The sequence below is a fragment of the Alternaria rosae genome (genome assembly GCF_020736505.1).
Source record: "Alternaria rosae strain MPI-PUGE-AT-0040 chromosome Unknown BKA58scaffold_3, whole genome shotgun sequence".
NCBI classification, from domain to species: domain Eukaryota; kingdom Fungi; phylum Ascomycota; class Dothideomycetes; order Pleosporales; family Pleosporaceae; genus Alternaria; species Alternaria rosae.
The window spans coordinates 2,916,336-2,939,347 of NW_025763572.1; the positions used below are offsets into that span (position 1 = coordinate 2,916,336).

General features: G+C 52.0%; 9 protein-coding genes across 9 annotated transcripts; 3 read left to right on the forward strand and 6 right to left on the reverse strand.

Annotated features, from left to right (window-relative positions):
* Window positions 1-22: 22 nt before the first annotated feature.
* BKA58DRAFT_381159 (vacuolar import and degradation protein-domain-containing protein) lies at window positions 23-2,058 on the reverse strand. Its single transcript, XM_046169977.1, has one exon. It carries the CDS (start codon window positions 1,835-1,837, stop codon window positions 320-322), a length of 1,518 nt encoding a protein of 505 aa, XP_046028141.1. The 5' UTR covers window positions 1,838-2,058; the 3' UTR covers window positions 23-319.
* Window positions 2,059-2,690: 632 nt separating this feature from the next.
* BKA58DRAFT_381161 (uncharacterized protein) lies at window positions 2,691-3,409 on the reverse strand. Its single transcript, XM_046169978.1, has one exon. It carries the CDS (start codon window positions 3,071-3,073, stop codon window positions 2,777-2,779), a length of 297 nt encoding a protein of 98 aa, XP_046028142.1. The 5' UTR covers window positions 3,074-3,409; the 3' UTR covers window positions 2,691-2,776.
* Window positions 2,691-3,895, reverse strand: BKA58DRAFT_381162 (uncharacterized protein). Its single transcript, XM_046169979.1, has one exon. It carries the CDS (start codon window positions 3,745-3,747, stop codon window positions 3,151-3,153), a length of 597 nt encoding a protein of 198 aa, XP_046028143.1. The 5' UTR covers window positions 3,748-3,895; the 3' UTR covers window positions 2,691-3,150.
* Window positions 3,896-6,136: 2,241 nt separating this feature from the next.
* On the reverse strand, window positions 6,137-7,088 carry BKA58DRAFT_467850 (uncharacterized protein; the record flags this gene model as incomplete). Its single annotated transcript, XM_046175078.1, has 3 exons — window positions 6,871-7,088; window positions 6,711-6,824; window positions 6,137-6,548 (listed from the first exon to the last, which is right to left on the reverse strand). The coding sequence occupies exons 2-3, from the start codon at window positions 6,773-6,775 to the stop codon at window positions 6,137-6,139; spliced, it is 477 nt and encodes a 158-aa protein (XP_046028144.1). The 5' UTR covers window positions 6,776-6,824; window positions 6,871-7,088.
* A 330-nt stretch (window positions 7,089-7,418) lies between these two features.
* Window positions 7,419-8,037, forward strand: BKA58DRAFT_381163 (uncharacterized protein). The gene is made up of 3 exons (XM_046169980.1): window positions 7,419-7,514; window positions 7,567-7,765; window positions 7,815-8,037. Exons 1-3 carry the CDS (start codon window positions 7,434-7,436, stop codon window positions 7,904-7,906), a joined length of 372 nt encoding a protein of 123 aa, XP_046028145.1. The 5' UTR covers window positions 7,419-7,433; the 3' UTR covers window positions 7,907-8,037.
* A 949-nt stretch (window positions 8,038-8,986) lies between these two features.
* BKA58DRAFT_400288 (uncharacterized protein) lies at window positions 8,987-10,363 on the forward strand (the record flags this gene model as incomplete). Its single annotated transcript, XM_046171585.1, has 2 exons — window positions 8,987-9,423; window positions 9,496-10,363. The coding sequence occupies 2 exons, from the start codon at window positions 8,987-8,989 to the stop codon at window positions 10,361-10,363; spliced, it is 1,305 nt and encodes a 434-aa protein (XP_046028146.1).
* Window positions 10,364-12,420: 2,057 nt separating this feature from the next.
* On the reverse strand, window positions 12,421-14,019 carry BKA58DRAFT_438119 (uncharacterized protein; the record flags this gene model as incomplete). The annotated part of the gene is made up of 1 exon (XM_046173566.1): window positions 12,421-14,019. The coding sequence occupies one exon, from the start codon at window positions 14,017-14,019 to the stop codon at window positions 12,421-12,423; it is 1,599 nt and encodes a 532-aa protein (XP_046028147.1).
* Window positions 14,020-16,179: 2,160 nt separating this feature from the next.
* BKA58DRAFT_455287 (uncharacterized protein) lies at window positions 16,180-18,030 on the reverse strand (the record flags this gene model as incomplete). Its single annotated transcript, XM_046174540.1, has 1 exon — window positions 16,180-18,030. The coding sequence occupies one exon, from the start codon at window positions 18,028-18,030 to the stop codon at window positions 16,180-16,182; it is 1,851 nt and encodes a 616-aa protein (XP_046028148.1).
* Window positions 18,031-22,046: 4,016 nt separating this feature from the next.
* Window positions 22,047-23,012, forward strand: BKA58DRAFT_381164 (uncharacterized protein). The gene is made up of 2 exons (XM_046169981.1): window positions 22,047-22,579; window positions 22,634-23,012. Exons 1-2 carry the CDS (start codon window positions 22,220-22,222, stop codon window positions 22,988-22,990), a joined length of 717 nt encoding a protein of 238 aa, XP_046028149.1. The 5' UTR covers window positions 22,047-22,219; the 3' UTR covers window positions 22,991-23,012.

A 23,012-nucleotide genomic window follows, 5' to 3' on the forward strand; every position in this document is an offset into this window, starting at 1 on the left:
CTTTGCTCGCGTACGCGACTGGGCGTGTAGAGCGTCTACAATTGTAAGTAGCTTCATTCCATTGTATGGGACACGGGAGGATGAACCCGGATACTCTGGGTTACAGACGGACTGTATACAAATCAGAACTGCAAGTATGAGGCGATAGTATTTCATATCCATCTATGATGCTAGACAGAGTACAACATGTAGTCAAAGTAAACCTAGTCCCAATCCAATCCGGGAGAGCCTCAATGGGCGATGCAATCCAAAAGTCCAATTCCCAAACTCCGTTCCATGCAATTCTTCTTCCGCTCTTCTTGACTCATACTTCAGTCTATCACCTGAAACTCCACGCCGTTCTCAATCCACCGTTGACACTCTCCAACTTCAAACATTGATACGGACTGCTCTGTGGATCATAATACAACCCTTCCAGCACCCCGCTTCTCCGGTCAAGCGCCACGTAGTAGAACCCGCTGATGGTAAGCCCGCAGCCTGAGTCGTCGAATGTTGCTTGTTCGGCGTCGTTCGTTACGGAGTTGAAGAGGGGTTGTGGCGTGATTTCGACTTCGGCACGGCCTGTTTGCGCATTGCGGACTATGCGGTACGGTGAGGGCTGAAGTTGCGAGGTATGCGTGGTGGAAGCGGCGGGTGGGTAGTTGGAGGAACCTGTTGAGGCCCAAGGATTGGACGATGGAGCGTCGGCGGAGAACGAGGAGGGTATCGTGGTGGAGGGTGGGGGCTGAACAGGATCAGGGGTGCTGCGGTTCAGGCTCTTTACAAAACATCGCTCTTTCCAGCGCATGAGTATCCAATTCTGGCCCAGAACTTCAGTGAGCCACTTCTTGCTCGTCAGGGCCCTGACCACGTCCTCGTCGCTCATCTTCTGGAATGGGGGCAGTTTGCGCCAGTATGTTGCGTCGTTCGCGGCGTTCGATTTGAAGGATTCGGTGAGGAGGGTGTAGTTGTTGAAGTCGAGGATTTCGCCTTCGAGGTAGGTTGTGATGGAGGATGTGCGCGTGACGGACGGTGTGGCATTGCTGGGGGGAAACATGGTATGCGGATGCGGGTGGGAGGGTACGTTATACGCTTCCATGGTTGCAGAGAGAGACATTTGCTCCCAGTCCACGTCGTGTATTGTGACCTTTACGGGCCATCGGTCCTGGTGCGGTTGCGCGTCGGGCTGCGAGTTTCGACTCGTAGAGACTTCGCTAGGATTCCATATCCACGGTCGAATGGGGGGTGGGAGTCCCGTGTGCCGGCTATATGTGGCGGTCACGGCAGCGGGCATGGTGGTCGCATGCTGACACCCCGAGAGTACCGCCCCCGGTGCTAGCCACGATGTCTCGGTGGGCGGCGGTATGGCGAGGGTGTTTGCGACGAAGTCTGCGTGCTGGAGAAAGAAGTCCTTGGTCAGGAAACCGGCGTCTCGCGCACGCTCCCAGCTCTCGTCGTCGTCACGGGAGTGGCGTATGCGCGACAGGTACTTGACAGTCTGCTCCAACATGGGCGACGTGCGGGTCTCGGAGTCTCGATGCGAAGACATGTGGCGGGCGGAGGCGATGCGGTCTCGCTGGGCCGTTTCGGGGAAGAGACTGGATCGCGCGGCAAGCATGTCTCGGAGGCTGCGGTGTGAAGCGTGACGTGGCGGTGCTTCGCTGGTGGCAGCTTCCCTGGTGCGCGCTGAGAAGCGTGGATGGCGGCGCACGCCTGCAGACTGGAGGATGGCTGTCGACCTCAGCGAGCTCTCGGGCGCGCCAGGGGCCTCCGTGGCGGGCGACCAGTCATACAGGCTGTTCTGACTGGGCACGCGGTCGCCATAGTTGTTGTCGCTGAGGCGGCTGAGGCGACTCATGACGCGGCGCAGGCGGTCCCGCTGCTCCAGCTCGTCTCGCTGCCTTTCCAGCAGGCGCAATCGCTCCTGGGACCGGTCCAACCGCGCCTGGTCGCGCTCACGTGCTGCGCGGAGATAGTGCAGGTGGGCGCGTTCGATGTCGTCGTCGTCGTCGTCGTCGTCGCTGGGAATGCCTTCTTCTTCCGTCGGGGTGCCCAGCGTGGCGGCGAGGTTGAGGACGTCGTCGTTTACGGGGCTCTCGAGCTCGCGCAGAGCCGAGATGAAGGTGGGTTCCGCGTCGTCCTATTGAGCGGCTACGTCAGTCACGCACTTCCACACACATGGATGTCCGCGCGCTGAACCACGGGAGTGTGACAGCATCCACACGGCAACGGGTGCTTACAGGCGAGTTGGCGGGCGGCATTATGACCAAGCAGGCGGCGCAGCGGGCATGGCGGGACGTAGCAATGCAGAGATGGGAGGCGGATGAGCTGTCGCATGCAATGCACGACGTCGGATGCACGATGTCTCAAGAGCAAAGGCGTGTCCTCGGCGGAAGTGACGCGACATGTCAAACTCTTAAGCCTGAGCCATTGCCCCGAAAAACCAAAGACAGCTTTGCCTGGCGACCGTCACGGCACCTGATGGCGCACGCCATCTCGCCATGCACTTCCCCCGTTGTCCCGCTGCTGGCTTCCGCTCCGCCCTGCCAATAGTCTGCGCAGAGAGGCATGCGGCACAACTCATGCATTCCTCGCTTGCCCCAGATATTGTCCTCATCGGTCCCGCCGGCATGGGTGGGTGGTCTGTGCGTCGGCAATAAACCTGAACTACAAGCATCACCTCGACGACGCTGGATACTGCATAGCCCATCTCGTAGCACGCGAATAGACTCATCAATGATCACTCTCAGCTCATACCCGCTAATACCCCAATCAAACCCCCATCACAGCACCTTCATCATGTCTCCAAACCGTCCAACCCCGCCGAAATGCGCTTCACCAACTCCGCAAACTCCCCATGAACCCCCCACGTATAAGGCGGTATCCTCGCCTTGCTCGCCCTCACCAAATGCACCAACTTCGCCCTCAACTCCCTCCTCGGCTCCTCATTCGTACACGTAGGAAATCTCAAATCCAAAAGCGCACTCTCCGCCGTCTCCACCGTCTCCACCATCGTCTTGCTACACCACACATGAAACCCATGCATAATCGCATCTTCCAGACTCAGCGGTGCATGCACCGTCCCTGGTGGCATAATTAGTAAATCCCCCTTCTTGAGGTAAATAGGAAACCCGGGTTTGTTTGGTGCGTATTGGATGCCTGCTTGCCGTGCTACAGCCCATTCCTCGCGTTCAGAGGGGTTGAGTGACCATGTGAACCAAAATTTCGATCCGGATTCACACAAATCGCCGGTGTAGAGGCCGTGTTCGTCGACCAGGGGGAAAGACCATCACCTCGTTTGCCCCAGAGCGCGAAACCGGTTTTATTGGAGAGATCGGTGGGTAAGGCGTCAGAGTGGTTGGACATGCCACCATATTCTGTGGCTTCGGATAAGATGCTGTAGTCAATTAGATTGTCGAGTTTCCCGGGTAGAACGTTTTGACGTACGGGCCGGATGTCAAGTAGGTTTATGGGGAGGGCGGTGGGGTCGTGCATGCGGTTTAGGGCGGTGGAGATGATTAGGCGTCGGGTTGTGTGTGCGCTGATTAGGTCTTGGATGTCCATGTAGCGTTCGGTTGAGGCGTGTTTGCGGAATTTGAGGATGCTTTCGTGGTGTTGGGCGGAGTAGAGCGTGCGTGGCTTGAGGCTGTTCAGCTCGGAGGGGACGAGGAGTAGCATCTGGAGGTTGCAGCGCTGGAGTAGGTCGCGTGCTTCTGTAGAGGTGCAGAAGATGAGATTGTTCTTCCAGTCAGGAGTGAACTGTTGCATGCACAGCTCATACTGTTTTGCTGAGATAGGCACTACGTCTTCTCCGGGTTTGATTGTTTCGATGTATGATCTAGATTCTACGACGAATCTTTTCTTCCGGGTTTTTGCGATGTTAGACTCCTGCACTTGCGTAGTCAGCTCTTCTAGCATACATATCCTGCGCTCCAGCGACGACTTTGCGGTGACAGGATAGCTTCTGATGAAGTCTTCAGTCTCGACAGCTTGATGCATTTCTAAGAGAGCACAGGTATTGACTTGCTCAAATGGCTGAATTGTAGCTTCTGACAAGCGCCTCCTTTTGCGTGGAGGGGGGCTGTTTGCTACATCTTCCGGACTTTTGTTAGACGTCTCGGGATCGGCAAACATGCTTACAATCACTGTACGTACTCGCGAGGAGAGGTTTGATCTTCGCCTGAATATCGGGGTTGCAGCCGTACCTAGGTAGTTTTATCCCCTTGGCTAGTGCTTGTCATCTATCTAACCGCATTTTCGAACCGATGTGCCTCATCAGGGACCTTTGCGAACATGTAAGACAACTCCATAGAACCAAAAAAAAAATATGACTGGCATGTTTCTCTAGTCACTAAGGGCCGAGGAGGTCGAGATGCTCACTCGGGTACTCGACAAGCAACGCACTCGCGCTAAATTGACGTGTGGAGAAAGCTTGATGTATAACAAGACGCTTAGCAAGTAGATCACGATGTATTGCAAACAATCCACACCGTATATAGGCCCATCTGACTAACTGAACTCTGAGTATCGGCCTTTACTTCCTCCATGCCACTTGTGTATGTCCTCTAACCTATACCGTGATCAATGTTTGCTCAAGGCGTAGTAATAGACGTCTTGGCAAGTTCTGCTAGGCAGAAGTGTGATTATTCAAGTGTAGTCCGCTGCCATTGTCATTCACTGCCAAGACCTGTTAGTGACTCTCTTCTCAGTATACATACTCCAGCTGCCGTACTCTTCATTCTAATTATCTACAAAAGTATCTAATACCTCAGTTTTCAGGTCTACAATCGAGAATACTCGCCGTTGAATCCAGCCACGATAGCCTTCTACAACACACCGGGAACACCACTTGTGGGTTAGTGCCAATCATCGTTTTGCTTCTCAACCGATTCTGACGGCTATAGAGATAGGCGACGACTCTTGTCAAAATGTCCGAGAACATTATAGCCCCCGCGCTCATGTCAAGCGCTCCTCCAGAGACAGTACGAAGATTGGAAGGCAAAGGATAGGGCTGCCAAGAAGAAGCGCGAGGCAGATGAGGCCGCAAGGTGGCAGGCAGCTGGCGTGTCGTACCGGAAGAAGGTCAGTCAGGGGAAGAAAAACTTCACTCTGCTCGAGGTGAAGTGGGCCGATAAGGTGGCTGGAAAGAAGGTTTATCCTGGGACTGGTAACTGATGAGATCTAACTCTCTGAGGGTATAACGAAATGGGATGGCTTTAGTGGTCGATGGGATGTGCGGGCTCGCGCGCGCGGAAGACATTGGGCGATATGGTTTATGGTTTTCATCGTTGGTTTCTCCAGTGATAGTGAAGATAGGTAGCTGGAGGGAGATAGCATAATTTTGTTTCTGCACACGTAAATATCTGAAGATGAAGCTGACAGATTGGACATCTTTACGGGTTGGAGTTGCTTGACACCGAGAGAACAATTACCACGATCAAAATAAAGGACGCTCCAGTTGATCTCATCCAACTTTGATACCGGATCCGAAGGAAAGAAGATAAACCACAACGCAACGGCCAGGTATAACATGACCACCATATTAATCCAAACGCCGAATGAACTCAGGTTGAATTTACGCGCAAGAAGCTTTTCCCGACGATATATCTTAATCAATATGCATACGTTACAGATCAGGTAAGATAAAAGTATCGCGGATACACCAAGCGAGGCCACTACGTTGAAAGCAGTAGTGCTGACGAAGTTGACCGAAGAGATTACAACCGTCGTGCCAAAGCATGCCTTGACGCTGTGTGGTAGTAGTTGTAGCCACTTGCTGAAGGGGAGGCCGTTGGTTTGGGCGAAGGCCTGAGTTTGCGGCCTGGAAGTTCATTACAGCAAAGATCTAAATCATGATGAAAAATATTATGAGGACGGTTGTCCAGTAAACTGACTGTGTCGTGTTGTACAGAATCTATATGTAGAGCTGCCCTATTCGTGCAGCAAGGACGGTTTCCACGTCGCCAGGGCAAAAGCAGAAGACTACCAGCATCGGGAATCCGAGGACGAAACTAGCTGATACTGTAGGAGTTATTGTGTAAGGTACCTGCAGCAAAGCGTTCTTCACCTCTTTCGGCATGTGCATTAGAGCGTCGCCGCCAAGCAAGGAGAAGATGGCCGCAATTCGCCCCATGAGCATAGCTTTGGGGATGCTTCCCTATCCTGAATTGTCCTGAAAACCGAAGAACACGTCTTTGGGGTCGCTGAACTTTCCATGTCCACAGATCGCCATAGTGACGATGAAAGCCAGGAATCCGCATAGGCACAAAACTACAAAGACGAAGCATTCGATCCAAGGCAGGCGGTGAGCTAATAAGATGTTGAAGAAGGTGGCGATGAAGACGATACCTACAATAGAAACGGTATTGTGCCATGGTTCCGGTTGATGACTGGTATGGTTTAGGACCATCAGGCCCTCAACTTGGCTGCTGGCAAGGTAAGCCATAGACGCAGTACCAGTTTGCCAGCCCAGAACATAGTGCCATCCCACGATATAGCTGATAAACTTTTGATAGAAATTGGGCGCAGGCTCCGAAGCGAATTGAATCTGGCCGTCAGCTGCAGGTACGCTAAGATTTGTCAGTCATCACCAGCTTGGCCGTGGGGTAAGATCAGACTACTGTGCGTTTGCAGCCTCATCTAACAACTGGTATTGTGTGCGAAGTCACTGCGCCATTTTGGGCTGCCGCTCGATCCGAGGAAGAAACATTCAGATGAGTAAGGCAACTTACATTGAACTCATCTTAGCCAGGAAGATGTTCGACAAAGTCATGCCCACAGCTGTGATCACAAACATGCAAATGGCACTACCAGTACCGCCATTTGTTTACGATAGAGGTAGAGTTCTGCGAGATGTTAGAAAGGTTGCAAATAATACCGTCGCATACCTACGTCAAAATTGTTGGCCATATCCCCATGACTAACACTGAGCATGCAGATATAGCCAGACGACTATCAAAGATGCGCTCGGACTTTTGTTCCCTCCCCATACGGTGCATCCCACCTAGATCCGATGTAGGATCCGTAGTCGAAGTCGTGTTATCTCGAACTACCCGCAGCACGGTGGCGAATACGAGCCGCCTGCTCCCTGACACCGTGTTCGAGATTCGGAGTGACCCAGGGTGTCCAAAAGCATAACGCATTGTTACTGACAGCCTAGTGACACGGTTGTGCGATGTATCACAGACTTACTTGTCTGCCCCCGTGGGCAATGCTCAGCAGGAGCTTCAGATACGACATTGAAATAGAACACGGCATGAAAGCAAGATGCAGATCTGGCGCAGGGGTTCACGGAGTCCGGGCCACTCGATTACAAGAAGGGGCAGAGACATGAGCAGCCATGCGCGGAGCTGATAGGCTAGCGGTACGCTATGACCAAGTGGCGTGCAACGTCACAGGCCTGCTAGGTCTGAATAATGCGTGCACAGTCAAGGATGCTCGACTCATCTAGCAGAATGCGGGTTACAGCGGAATCATCGGCGGAAGATGTTCGTCAGAAAGCCAATTTCAACGCAGAGCAATGGCGCCAATTTCTCGTAAAGCTGTCTTTCTGCTCCCTTGACCTCGCTAATTTGTGATCATGACTAGAGCTTCACAGCCCAAAAAGCAACGGAGCTTCTGAAAGAAGACTCCAAAGCCACATGGGAGAATATCGGGGAGACTCAGAGGAAATGTGTGGTTAGGGAGATCAACAAGCAGCTCGTGAAGGAGAAGATTCCTCCAGTAGAAGATGAGGATGTTTTCAAGTGGCGCATAAGCAAAACGTTTTATGACCGTAGATCCAAGCGCAGGTACAACCATATCCCCTTGAATGACTGACATTAACCGTTCTTCAGTTAACAAGTCTGCGGGAAAGAGTGCGTCGTCAAGCGCCGCCACCCAATCGTCCGAGGAAACTCGACCTTATGATCCTGTACGAGATGTATGATGACAAGATGCCGCTGCAAAGTGATAATACTAGCTCTTGAATGTGCGAGAATGTAGGCTCGCTAGTTAGAGGCGAGGCGGTGAGCGTCTAGACCAGGCAGACAGCTTTCTCTATTCAACGGTCTTTACCACAAACACAACGTGCCCCTCAATCACCCGTCTGTATCGCACTGCACTCACGTCAAACGGCAGGTTTATTTTGTTCAGTACCGCCGAGATCATGCCACACTTACTAGCGGCTTTATAGTACCCTTGGACACTATTTCCGCGCCGAAGATCCTGGTTCACGGCTGTTGTCACGATGGCAGACAGCCGATCCACTTCGCGCTGGAGTGCAAGTGAATGCACGTGCCCTCTCATCACGTCATACGCAAAAGGGAAGAGCGACGCATCGCATTTGCTAGTTACCACTGACCACCGACCACCGACACTCATCTCAGCACTTTGTTTCGATTGTCATCACTCTGCGGCATGCCAGCAATTGAAAGTTTGAATCACCATGGCAGGCCCTTCTATTTTTTCTACATAACTGCACCGACAGGCATCGGTGCACCAGAGACCATGCAGTACAAATGGACAACAGCAGCGCAACACATTCATCACACACATGGCCTTCTCGCGCATCAGCCTCACGTGTCGTGCATGTCTAGAGAGCTCCGGAGAGGTCAGCGGTAGGTAGAAGCGGATTGCACATGTAATTCAATGTGATGAAATACAAGACTTCCGCCCGGGTGTGAACAAGACAGATCATAAGAGACATGTAGCCCCGGCAAAGCGTGTAGAATGTCTCACATTACCTTCGCATGCGACGCAATTTCCGGGGTCTTTCACTTCCTGTCGCTCAGGTCGCGTGTTTACGCGCTAGTGTCCGCCGGTCCAGGCGACACACTCACGCATCCGCTCCTGCTCAAATAAAGCCCACCGCTCGCCATTGATCTTGTCCGAATTTCTTTCCGCAGCTGCAACTCCCAACTCCATCGCCGACTTAGCACCATCATCTAGGTGTCAAAGCCGCAACACTCCTGTGCAAACGGTGTCGACTATAGCTCCCTGACGACCTCCTCCGCTCGCGGCAGCCACAATGACCAACCTTCTCGATCTTCCTGTTGAGATCTTTCAAATGATCATCCATGAACTAGTCAGTAGCGCGATGGGCAACGTCAACCGTCCTTCCAACTGCTTTCAGATTGATGGGGTCTGGATGCTGAGAGATGTTTGCCCTACCTTCGCTGCAGAGATTGAGCGCAGCGTCTTCTCCCAGCAGCCAAAAGCGGTCTACTATAACAACTGCTTCGTTCAGCGCCTTGTCCTTGAGCGTCTGCCCCGATACATGATGCAAGTCAAGCGAATACCGGGGAACATCAACGAAGGCTTTCGTGCACGACTACAGCGCATGACGAGCTACATTCTGCACGAGCTTGACATTAAAGATGAGAAGCAACGCGCAGACATCATCGACAAATTCTATGTTAGCTTACGCAAGATCGTTAACGAGTACCGATTGAGTCATGCCCTGTGGTGCGATTGAGGTCCCTCGTGCCTTTACGTCACTCAAACCCAGGACAGTACCGAGCTATCTGTCCAAGATAGGCTCTTCACGTCTTTGATGGTCGGATCGCATGATGTTCTGGCTGGTTTTCTCCCAGAAGTCAGTGGTACGGAGGAAGATCGACTCTTCCATGTACTACCTTTTGACATCGCTCGGATCCTAGGTGACATGAAGTCGATTGACGTTATTCTCCGTCATCTGGCAACACGGCCATCTTTGGGGCGAATAGCTCTTACGTGTGAGAACGGAATGTTTCGCATACAGAGCATCATTAGCATCATGCTGGCTAGCGACAGCAGTACAATCGCTCAAACTCTCCTCGACTTCCACAGGAAGAACCTACCCTCCCCCACGAGGCACGCCTACAACTCTTGGATCTACAACGCTGTCCATGAGCGTACAACCAAATATCTGCACAATCTAAGGGCTGTCTTGGATTTCTACCCTGAGGGCAGGACACGGGTTCTGCGCGAAACGATGCTCACCATATGCGCCGGAGGCAGCTCTGAAGATGTCCAGGAAGCCCTCAAGCGCGTTGAAGATGTGGACAAGGGAACAGCATTGAACGCTCCTATTTTTATCGCTGTTCGATCCGGTCGCGTAGCCGCTGTACAGGGATGCATCCAGGCAGGTGCTAATATTCACCTCGCCGTGCGTTCAAACATCCCGACACTTCACAAAGACACTATCACACCTCTTGACGTCGCCATGAACCGGAACGATGGCCATATTGCGGAAGTCCTCATCAAGGCTGGCGCAACAATCCCACACATATCGCAGTGGCCAACGACTCGGCGCGTGTACAAGGTATTACGCAAGGCCGTCTCGGAACGCACTAATGTCAAGCTGCCTGACCTGAAGCGCTTTCAACATATGAGTCTGGCGGATCGCAAGGACATACAGTATTAGAGGGTCGTCTTTTTCGAGGCTAGTCTGGTAGGGGCGGCAATGAAAACACCGGGCGGGGTCAGCGGATATGGGGTCGGCGTGATAGAATGGAGCATACAGAGAACGGACTGCAGGAGTTATGGAGGGCTTTGAAGAATACGTTGTCTTGTAATCTATAGGTCTGCCACCAAAACCATAGCGAAGGCGTCCAGCATCGACTTAGAGTGTTAAAATTGAGTAGTAATATACGAACAACAAAGATCTTCGCGCGGCCCATGTACGGCTAGTCTACTTGTACCTACACCGAGCCACACCGATATCATGCTCTTGCATTCGCTAGCCTTCGATCACACGACGTCTTGACGGTCAACACCGGCCAGATTGCCACTATAATATGTCAGAACTTCGCGCATAGGAGGTCTCCGTTCAGGGAATTTATCGGACATGGTTGCAGTCTGTATAGAACGAATGAACGCTCGGCAACAGCGTCGCGGTGAAAAGATAATGCTAGACCCCACGCCCCCCAGTTGTCTAATCCATCGTCCGTTGGTATTTTCATATTTGTTGTCCTGATTAGTCGTATTATTCCTGCGTTCTGTAGGAAGAGTTCCATGGATTTTCGCGCGTTGGCGTCGGTTATGAAAGACTTGGCCTGACGGAGCATGAGCATCTTCGCAAGATGTAAGTCTTCCACCGAGAAGCCGAAATTCTGAACGTGTGGATTGCGTCGATCACCGGCCGGAGAGGTCTCGAAGTGGATGATGTTGTTCGGAATGGAAGACTTCGCAACTCGGAAGCAAGGTCCTTGCATGCGTACATGAGAGACAGTTCAATCTTTTCTCCGGACGAAGTGCGTAGTTTCCCGGACTCTGATTCGAAGTGATAACCACCATCTTCAGTGGTATAGTAGTCGTATATCTTGTCGCGTAGCTCACGAGGAAGGCGATCGAGCAGCATTGTAATTGTATGGGAACTATTCGTCGGAGGTGGGCGATTTAGCAATAGACACGGTGGTTCGCAGTTTAGGTTTCGGACTGCGGGGGGTTGAACAGGATGAATAGCAGAAAAAGCGCGATCGATGGTTCTTATACTATCCCGTAAGGCTTCAGCTTCACAGAGAACCACGTGAGCTGTTCGAAATCATACGTGGACGCATTGACACAGCCACTGAACATCTTGTTCTGCGTCACATCAACCACGGTACGCATCATCAGTCGTGAACGCAGAGCGAGACGAGCCACTCACAACTCCCGCAACATCGACGACCCAGACAGAAAGATACTCTTACGCATGAAAGAAGTTGCAAGTATAGTATGCTGTCATCAGTCATAATTCGGCACTGCAAATATTCCTCGATGGCTGACTCACTGTGGTATATGCGACTCGATATTTTAGTTGCTATCCACTCTAATTACGAGTGCTGCAGTAACGCAAATCGACAAGCTACTTATAACTCTTATAATAAATTACTATTACATACGCAAAGGTACTTCTCCAATAAGAGAGATCGCAATCATCAGACACTTGGCATTGTAACATAGATCATACCTAGAAGAGGACTAGATGCGCTCTCTGAAGAACTTGCCTAGTGCAAGAGGCTAGGTGGAGGTTGCAGTTGGAGGCGCCGATCTTGGTTCATTAGGCGGTAAGAGATCTAGGTACCACGCGATGACTACCTAGGCAGCTGGGCGCTCCACGCTCTAGGGTCCTGTTATCGGGTAGCGAAGAGCTTGGGGCTCCGAGAACATGAACGAGAAAAACCTGGCTAATATGGATGTTCATCGCTTAGCTAAGAGAAAGTAAGCACACATCTCTAAGAACGGCATCCAATCACTGTTCTGAGCAGAATTTATCTAGTGTGCTTCGAAGTATTTTCGCCAATGGCATCAATTTTCTGTATTATGTAGGAAAAGACAGCATGATAGATTAAACAAAGGAGATGACTGAGGACACCAAAAGAAGAGAAAAAATGAGAAAAGACGCCCCCGACTCGTCTGACATTGCAGGCCAGCCTTGCGCTCGACAGAGCTCGTCTTGACGCCGCGACTACTGCATCTCAACGCTCCGCACCAGACCACTCACATGGTCAGATCCATGCACTCTGCCGTCGCGGGAGTAGAGCTTGACACCCTTTTGCTTACGGTATAAGCTCTGGGTAGCCTGGGCTGGCCAGCCTCCAGCAAAAACTGGCGACGGTCTGGATTCGCGTCTGTAAGCTCCTCGGTTGCACCGCGTACGGTGCGCCAATCCTCGGAAAAGTTATGACGGCTGTTCGCAAGGGAGGAACTCGCGCCGAACGAGGGGTTCGAGCTGCTCGGTCCGCCGTGTCTCGGCTGGTAAGTCAGCGGTTGGCAATGCTTTGGGTTCCAACCACGATTCTTCCTGGGACGACCGCTGAAAGACTTTTGGAAGTTGCTGTACGCCTGAGGCTGCTGCTGGACAGGAGGGGATTCATTCTGAGCCGCCCAGATATCGGAAGCCTCTTTGAACCATGGACGCGGGTATCCCTTGAGTGTTGAGATCTGGTGTCGAATGTAATTCGCGGGCAGCTTATGCATCGGAAGCTTCCTGTACAGGTCGCCATAGCAGAGGACGAACGATTCGGGGGGAAAGATCCTAGCGCCGTCTCTTCCGAGTCCGATACCCCCATTGGCTACAGAATCAGCTTCGTAGTCGGCGACGGTGTTGACAACTTCATAATCACACCTTCCATGGCCAATTTGTATCGTACCAAAATAATACAGGAAGTTCAGATAGTCGTCTCGTGTAGCGCAGAGCTGGTGCATCTTTTCCTTGAATTTGGCTCCTTTGTGTTCACCACAGGATATCTTCCCCTTCAAGGAGCGGAACTGTAGCCTGGTGATAGGCTGATACTGCTTCTGAGGTGGATCGATCGGAGCTGTAGTCGCGCCTAGAGCGTTGTTGGTAGAAATAGTTTGCTGGTGGGACGGGGAAGAGGAAGGAGGGAGCGATGATGCAACTGATGGCGCGGGTGAGGAAGCATACCTGGAAGCCTGCAGGCCGCGGGCTGGCTGAGCAGCAGGTGCAGACGACGAAGTGGACGACTGCGAAGAAGTGTCCGCAGCTGATGGCGTGTTGCGTGTAGACATTCTCGATGGAGGTGGAGATGACGGGAGGGTCTGCGACGAACCTGACCCCCACTGAGAGCCACCCTGGGAAGGCGAGGCACCTTCATCGCCTGAGTTGGCCTGAGATGAAACAAGCAACAACGTCAGGTCGTCATCGCCGGCCTTAGAAGATGGTTGAACAAACGGTTGGCGCAACTCGTTGGCAGCCTTCTTTGGCTCCTGCGTAACTGGCTTCGCGTCGCCGCCGAAGATACTCGGCGTGTGCTTCAACCCCTGGAACTCATCGTATGTCCGCTTCGCTCTCTTGGTGGGCGGTCCATCGGCTGGTGCAGAAGACGATGACGATTGGAACACCATAGCGTGCGCTGCGGCCGATGGTACAACCGATACCTTCTTGGACGACACGGCTGGCATCTCACAAGGAATATCTTCTATGCGAACGAAGTCAGAAGAGTTGTCTACTGAGAGTCGCTTGTCGAGTCGATCTCTGAGTTCGTTCATCTGTTTACCGTTGAGCAACGCTAGGAAATCATCGACGCGACTGTCGCGAACGGTCGCTCCGGTCAAGTATTGTACAGAGTCAAACATGTTGAAGAATAAACTGGTTCGACTCGGAGTCCTGTGAAACTGGCGATGATGATGATGATGACGATGCTAGCAAGAACTGCTATGCTTGCTACAGTCGTTAGTAAATTCCCAAGATGCTGAAGCTTTTTCGAGACTCACTTTGCGATGTTAATAGGGTGTAGGACCTTGAGCAATGAGGGAGCGAAAGAAACGTATTGGATAGCTCGATGTGGAGGAATATAGATGAATACTATTCAGAGACTGAGGTGCGAAGCCGTTACTGATGTTGAGCGGTGTGGTGGCCGATACATGTTGACACGCCGCTCTTTCATACTCCATCTACGCGCGCTTGTGATTTCTAGATCACCAGCAAAATTTTGCGCGCGCGCGACCTCCCCTCCAAGACCGTGTGATCTGGATGCGCGTCGCTAAATCATGTCCGCATTGGGACGAGAGAGGTTGGTAGAGACTCTAGACCGCAATATGTCATGAAATTCGAATCTGGATAGTCAAGCCGCGAGGATCGTAGATCCCGGTCCCGACCTTGCATTTAGTTTCACCTCGTTCCATGGTGGTTGCAGTAGCGCTGCAAGGGCCCATGCAGGTGGATTTTGTATAGTTGTGGAAAAAGAAAGGTCATGGTTGCTTGTTAGGACACCAACGGCACAGCTTTGTATTCCTAATGCCATTATGCGGCTGACATGTTGATGTGATTGCTGATCCTGTCTAGCAACTTCTCGGGATCAGAGCAATTTCCCAGCTTTCGTGAAAATATGGCATCGACATGGTGGGCACCTTCCAAGAGTGCATCGGGGTGACGTCTTGATAAGTCCGCATGTGGTTAGCCCTCCAGTCCAACCTCAGCACCTCGTGCGTAGAAATCACTGAACAGATGCGCTGCCGTGTACATTAGTGTAGAGATCGAAGGTAACAAAGCTCACGCTCAAGCAAAGGCAAGAGAAGAGGTAGATACTGGCATTAGTTGGAGGAAGTACTACGGAGCGCAATACCTACCTGGGTATTTAGGTACAATGGCACATGACCGTGTACATGTGTATCGGAATTTATAATGGATTAGGATGGTAATTAAATTACCGGCTTATTAGATAAGATAGAATTACAATACTCACCTCTATGAGGAGCAAAGTTTGTTGACATTTGACTACATAAAAGCACTTCGTGGCATTCTATCCGCGCTGGCATAGCATCTTGTCTTACCAACTCACGACGACAATGGATGAGTCGATATGGCTGATGTTTTTTCCGACGTATCCATGGATGCAAGTTGAGTCTGAGAAGTCATTATCCAACTACGTGGGCGAGTTGTTACATCTCGAAGAGTGTTGCGCATGGAGCTGCTATCCGTCCAAGGCAATGCCGAGCACGCCCATATCTATATTAAGGTAAGAGGAAGGAGAACATACATTGCCTTGTAGAGAATCGTGTTACATCTTCGACATTATCACAATGCTATTGCACCCTGTTTTGGGTTGCAAGAGTTCAAAGCCGATTTTATTCTTCTTTATCATTCATGTCGTATGTCATGGTTTTATGAAAAGTTACAGAATACCATGTTGTGTAAAGATTGATTATGCAACACCAAAACCCTATGCAAATACTGAAACCAGGCAATAAGATATCTAGATATGTCATCGTTAATTGAGAGTGTCTTGTAGTGATTTGAAGCGAGTTCAATCTTCCACATGAGCGATGTGGATATGTGCGCAGATGGTGGTGAGGCGCATCACGGACAGGAGCAATACCTCGGATGTAGGAACATAAGAACTACATCAAGAGCTTGCGCATCATCAATGAGCAGATCAACTATCTAGCCAAGCATAAATCTTGTTGAACAGGCGGTGATGAAGACCACGTTGGTGTAGCGATGCTCATGATTCACGAGTGTAAATGCATTGTTGAGAAGATTGCGACTGATAATAAATGTATTAATACTGGAGACCAAGCTAGAACGCGACCAAACAAACTTCTAAACCCAGAAAGAACCAGCTATAATACAAAGAAAGAGGTAGAGACAAGCGAGAGGAAGAGCAGGCACGTAGCCTATGCCCTCGCAGAGAAAGCACGCTATCGACGAAGTGAGTATCTAATGGTGACACGAATGATCTCAATGATGAATTCCTCAGCACAACACATTGTCGGCATCTATAATATCTCCTTGTATCAGCTGTTCCTGTGTCCAGCCGGCGCAAAGTACGTAGACACTGAACCCCGGATCGGCGAGTCTCTTCCAGCTTCACGCGGCTTGATCTTACCGCTGCCAGCACCACGCGGACGACGAGTTACTGGTCCACCACGGGTTCTGTTGATACTATCGCGGATACGCCACTCAGATGGAGGACGAGCTTCGACGTCAGGCTTGTCGATCTGCGGGAACGGTCCCACGGGCCTCGCAGGAAAGGCTCGGTAATCCGGTAAACGAACCTTCCTGCGATCCTGTTGAGGAGGGGCTCCGAAGGCTGCGGTTGGAGCTGCTGATGCTGATGGTTCTCTCTGCAGTGAGCTGGAAGACCATGAGATCGGCGTCCTGGTGGCTGGCATGGTGTTCTGTACTGTGGTTTGTTGAGCGGCTTCTTCAGCCAACATACCCGCTGACTTCGGGTATCTTTCTTCTTCCAAAGTAAGTTGGGTCGAGGGGTTCTCCGCTGCTTGGGTCACCACAGCTGCTGGGAAGCTTGGTATGACCAGGTCCAGATCATCTTCCGATGCAACGCTCTGGGAGGCTGGCGGCATGATGCCTCCCTCGACAGAGTGAGCGGCCGATATGGAAGACTCTTCAGTGGACTGAGCAAGAAGACTGAGAGTCTCTTTGTCATAGGCAGCGTCACCAAAATCGGAACTGGACGAAGCAACGGGCTCCGCTGCACGGTCATGAACAGAGGAAGTATCACCCTTGGCTGGCGATACGGGGTGCTTTAAGACAGATGGAGGTCCACTTGCGACCGACTCTGCTGGCGAGGGTGATGGAGCGGGTGCGAGCTCCGCGCAGACGCGAGGATAACACTCCCAGAAGACCTTCTTCTGAGCGTAAAACTGAGCATCCTTAAACGCTAGCTTCACCTTCGGATCCTGACATTGTGGGCCCCAGGCAGGATGCGGACCCCCGCAGTTGACGCAGCACTCAGACTGGTTACATGCGGTCTTCCCATTACCCCATGCAGTGTGCCCTACCGTGCTCTCCTTCTGACCACATCGTAGACAGACAGGATCGAAAGCGTCAGGACACTGTCTCTTGAGATGACCGGGCTTTCCGCATGTATGGCACAACTTCAGCGTCGAGCGTTTGTCGTAAGGTACAGCGTGTGCTGGAATACCACTGACGGTTACCCCATTCCCGGTGACCAGCTTCTGTGCATCACCGAGGTTGTGAAAGCTCCAGATAAGCTTCTTCCACGTCCATCGAGCAGCAGCGATAGTGACTCCGTTGTGGGAGGACCACTCCTTCTCAAATTGGCTGGGATCTGCGAATTGACCATTGTGTCGGACCTTCAAGTTAATGATTTGGACTTCGTAAGTTTGTCGCAGTAGGAAGCAATCCAGAGCGGGTATTCCCAGGATCGGTCCAAGGTATTGTTGCTGCTCGTGGACAGCTATCTCAGTCGCGGCACTGGAGACACAGAGAACTAACTTCGTAGCGAATACGCGACATGCCTTGACTTGGTTGAAAGGAGCCGTAGCTTTCTCAAGCGTCTTGACGAGGGACAGGTTCTCCATTGCGTTGATGTGTGCTTGTGCTTCCCGGCCGCGAAGACCAAAGCTGATCTCGTAGAATTGCTGGTGAGAGGTCTTCGGCGGAGCGTGGGTGGAAAGCTTCATCGTGGTGGTGAGCTGATCGATCTTGCGGTCCAGTCTGGCCAGCTCTCCGTGCGACATACCGCTGGATGCTTGTGCTATGACTAAGGCATTGTCCTCAGACAAGGCGGCATCGAATCGATTGCGAATATCCTGGTTCTCGACAAAGTGAGGCAATAGTAGCCGGTACACGTTTGGGTAGAGATCCAACAAAGACTTCATGATTGGTTGTGGGACGGGATGAGGAAGAAGAGGCATATGACAAATGTACCAGAAGAGTTGCAATCAGCAAACAGGACCGTGTATACATCAGTCTGAGCCCTCTCAATAACTATCAGAGTTGCAAGATCACAGCTATCTCAGACGCGACTAGCTCGTTCGGCTGAGGTTCATACCACACGATCATGGGTGCTCCTAATTGAGTCGTGCTTGCACCATCAACGGCTTGTAGTCCATGCATATTAACCTGGACGGTAGTCTTCTTTGTGTATCAGTCTTCTCCTATTCTGTAATGGTGCCGGAGTAACATGACCTCTGGGTGTCTTACAGCCCCTCACTGTGGTTTTTTGGGGCCACTCAAGGCTGGTTCGATAGCGTAGGGGCTGGTATGTAATATTGCGTTTTGATGAGCGTCATTCTGAATTGCTTCTGTGAATATGTACAGGCAGTAGTGTTGCTTTTGGCTCGAGCCTAGAACGTGGGATGAAGGAGGCTGACGATGGGTCCCAGACAGCGGGGGACGTCACCTGCAGTAGTGTATTACGGTTGAGCTCAGACGCACGCGAGCGCCTCGGCAACGAGCCTACGCGAAAACACGGGATCTCACTAGAGCATGGCAGCCCTGGAGCTCACCAGGCGTCATCCGAAGGCTTTGCGCGCACAACAGTCGGCCACACGGTGATGAGACGTATGGGGGGCGTCGCCGTGTTGCTCGGCGCGCGCGCTTGCGCTGGATCAACGACTGCATCCACGGGCTCAAAAATGGTTCTGCCCCTGCTCCTACGGATTCCGCATATCTTCACTTTCTATCACATACTCCCCCATACGCCCATATGCTGTGTCTCCGTCAGTCCAGTCGCACACCGCAGCGCCGGTCGCCGGCGCCCGTTTCGTTCTTCGGCCCAATTCCCCAGGGTAAGCAAGACATGCTCACCGTGTGGTGGTCATAGTGTTAATCATGACTGTAGATGCGAGCGTCGATACGAGCCCTTCGCGGAAACGCAGGGCGTCGGCCTCCCTCGATCCAGACCCCAAGCGCCATAACTTGGCTGGTGGAGACTTCACCGCGGGGAAACGTTCCAGCGATGTCGTCTCAGTCAACATGAAGTGTTCCTTCAAGAGACTCATACACCTCCGGGATTATATCTACGTCGAGGCACATCAGAACGCACAGGCACACAGGCAAGACCCAGAGAATACCCAGCCCAAGCAAACGCCGGCCGTCATCTGCGTACAAGATCCGCCACCCCATATTGCCTACCATGGTATAACCGGCTATCGTTGCGAGCAATACTATCGCAAGGCCCTCGACGTCGAGGACTATCAACGCCTGTATAGCCTTTCGGCTCAGCGGACACATCTTGACCGCAGGCAAGGTACCGCACGCGACAGGACAGCTGCGAGGAAAGCGGCAACAGCAACAGTCGCGACTCCTTCGTCGGTCAGTCCGTCCACGCAGCGGGCAAACGAGCAAGCTGTGCTGAAGCTCAGTGAAGCGAGTACAGCCAAGAGTTTCAAGCAACTAGCTACTCGCATGGGACTGCGTCAAGTAGCCTTCTTTGTACGCGATGACATACCAAGGAGCGACACGTGAGTAATATCCCATGCTCGTCATACAAAGCAGTGGCTGACAGTTCCTCGCAGACGCATCGTGTCTCACCAAGGCCCTAATGCTCCATACATTGCCACGCTCGAGCTCGACACGGACTCTGGTACAATCAACATCCATAACATGTACAATCATGACTTCAATATTGACATAGGCGATCTGAGGTCAAAATGCATGCTATCAGGCGACGATATCCTCCTTGGAGATTCTAATCTTCATAACGAGCTCTGGGGTGGAGACAACGTCACTGATCAGACTCTGGACTCCATCGCTTTAGCACATGCACTAAGGGAGTGTGGTATGGAAGCCTGCCTGCCACGTGGAACACACACCTATTCTCCCGGCATCCGAATGTTTTCGGAACGAAAGACATCGATCGATATCGTGTTTGCTAGCGAAAATTTGGCGTGGCGTGTTTCCAAGTGTGACATTGTCGATGTCAGAGGTTACGAGTCAGACCATGCCGTCACCAGGATGACTATTGATGTACAGCCGAACACTGCTCCTCCCAAAGTCCAGAAGCTCTACGACGAGATTGATGCAGCGTTCAAGCAGGAGCTCGTCCAAGCAATCAAGAGTTTCAAGCGAACACCTGGCGATCCAGTAGAGGCATATGGTGCACACGTGGTCCTTTGTTGTGCTGTAGCAGAAGAACGTATACCCACCAAAAGCCGTGTTCCACCATCAACGTCACGCATTCCGAAGTACATCACCGTCGAACTGGAGAAGGAGCGCAAGGCATTGATCTCGCTCGAGAGGCATCCTACAGCGGGAAAGCTCCAGGATTTCAATAACCTCAGGCGCAACACCGACATGCTCATGACAGCTGAGCGTCGCAAGTCCTTCCGCACCTCCCTTACTCGGTCCAACACGAAGACAAGGTACCAACACTACAAGGACGCTCGACGCGCGTCAACATGGATGAAGCCCCGACAGTCGCCCACAATACCTGTTCTGACCGTCAATGGCGAAGCTTTCACGACTTCGAAGGAGAAGGCTGATCTGTACGCCCGCACCATCTGGCCCGACGTCCTCAACAAGACCCCAGGCAGCAACGGGAAGTCGCCTCAGTTACCCGAATTCTTTGAGAGGACTCAGCACCCGTGCGCTCAATTCGTCACGAAGGAGGAAGTTCTTGAAGTCATCAAGGATTTGAAGGACCGCAAAGCTACAGGCTCAGATCAGATCAGCAACGAACTGCTCAAAGCCTGTGGTGAGGAGCTTGCACCAATTCTAGCGGACCTCTTTACCGATATGTTCAAGCAGTCTGTCCATCTAAACGAGTTCAAGCACGCAGTTACGACGCTCTTGCTCAAACCGTACACGTCTGCAGATCACCCCAAGAGCTATCGACCCGTCGCTCTACTGTCTTGTCTCAGCAAAGTTTTTGAGAAGTTGATTGCGAATCGCTACAAGTCTCTTGCAGAGACTCACAACCTGCTTCCGACTCTACAATTTGGTGCACCCGGACGCAACACCACGAAGGGTTTGCAAGCAATCTTAGGCCCGGTCTACACTGGTTGGTGTACCGACCAGCACACGACGTTACTGAGCCTGGACATTACGGGTGCTTTCGACCGCGTCGATCGAGCGAAACTTCTCCAGATCTTGGTGGAAAAAGGCATTCCTGATTGGCTGATCCGCTTGACTGCTTCTTTCCTGTCAGAGCGAAGCACCACACTCAACATGCTGGGCACCATGTCAGACCCATTCTGGATCGATATCGGGATACCTCAAGGCAGCCCCCTCTCACCCATTCTGTTCCTGTTCTCTGCTGCCGACGTACTCGCACTCTTCGGGAAGAAGGACTATTGCGGAAGCAAGGCCAAGGTCCATTGCTTCGCCTACGTTGACGATACATATCTCATGGTCACCTCACCTTCCTACGAGAAGAACATCAAGATCCTTGAGGATATGCACATCAAGCTTCTCGATTGGGCAACGAACAACGGGTTCGAGTTTGGTGCGCACAAGTACTCACTCATGCACTTCCGTAAGCATCACAACTCGACCATCAGCACGTTGCTTCCCACCAAGATTCCACACTTTGGAGAAGGTCGCGATGCCGGTAACCCGGTTCTGAGGACTCAGTCCCATCCTATGAATATCCTTGGTGTTCATGTGGACCCTATGTTGCGCTGGCACCAGCACGTGGCCGAGATTGAGATAAGTGTCGCACGTAAGCTGCGTGCTCTTCTACGTATCACTGGATCGACATGGGGAAGGACGCTGCACGAGATGCGCGAGCTCTATCGCACCTCCGTTCTTCCCATCATCACATACGGTTGTGGAGCCTGGTACATCGACTCCGACCATAAGGACATCAAGTGGAACGTTTCGCAGAAACTCATCAAGCGGCTGAATGATCTACAATACTCATGCTTGATGCAAATTTCCGGGGCTTTCGACCGTACTGCCAGGATAGTTCTTGAGAAGGAAATATTTATCGAACACATCGTTATCACTCTTCGGAGACTTTCGCTAGCACAGCGCATCCGAACCTTCTACCACGAAGAGACAGCGCTTGCACGAAGTGCGCGCACTGAGCGTTTCAAGGCTATCAATCTGGTGAGCCACCCTTACATGATACTCGATGGAGAAGCCGCGAAGCACGAGCAGGCTGCAATAGAGTACCTTTGCCTCAGAAAGTCAAGACAGCAGGCTGAGAAAGACTGGCGGAGCCCCAACAAGCGTAGGAAGGCTATCGACGTGTACCTCAAGGAGTGGTCTTTCGACCAGAGCCGACGACACTGGAACACGTATCGCGCAGCACGCTTGTCCCGAGGCAAAGACGTTTGCCCCGCTCTCGACGTTGACTTATACGCTGAATGGGACGATCGAAGTCTCAACTGTTACAAGGGTCTCACCCGTGCTCAAAGCACAATGCTTTTGCATATGCGAACCTCAACCATTGGCCTCAACGCCCATTTACATAAGCTCAAGGTACGTTTCGAGGCTCATCCAATACTTTTCTGCTTGGCTCACATGCCTGTACAGCTCTCCGACACCGCATTCTGTACCTGCTCTCGAGATCGCCACACGGCAAAACATCTGTTCCTCGACTGCCACCTGCTGTCTAAGGAGCGTGCCGCTCTTTCTAGAGCGGTCGGACACCTCAGCTTCAAGGACATGCTCACCAAGGACGCCTTTGAAGCAACCCGCTGGGCCATCATGCACTTCGATCTTGCTCAGTGGCGCTCGGCCAAGAGAGAGGCGCCAAATTGGAAAGCTCCCGAAGTCAAGAAGCCGAAGAAGAAGTCGAAGAAGAGCAAGAGCCAGCCAGACAGAGGTGTCGGAGGTGCCGCGCCCCCGGGCCTAGCAGCTCCTGGTGCTGGTGGGACAACTTCCACTTAGCATTACTCACTGTTGCAACGAT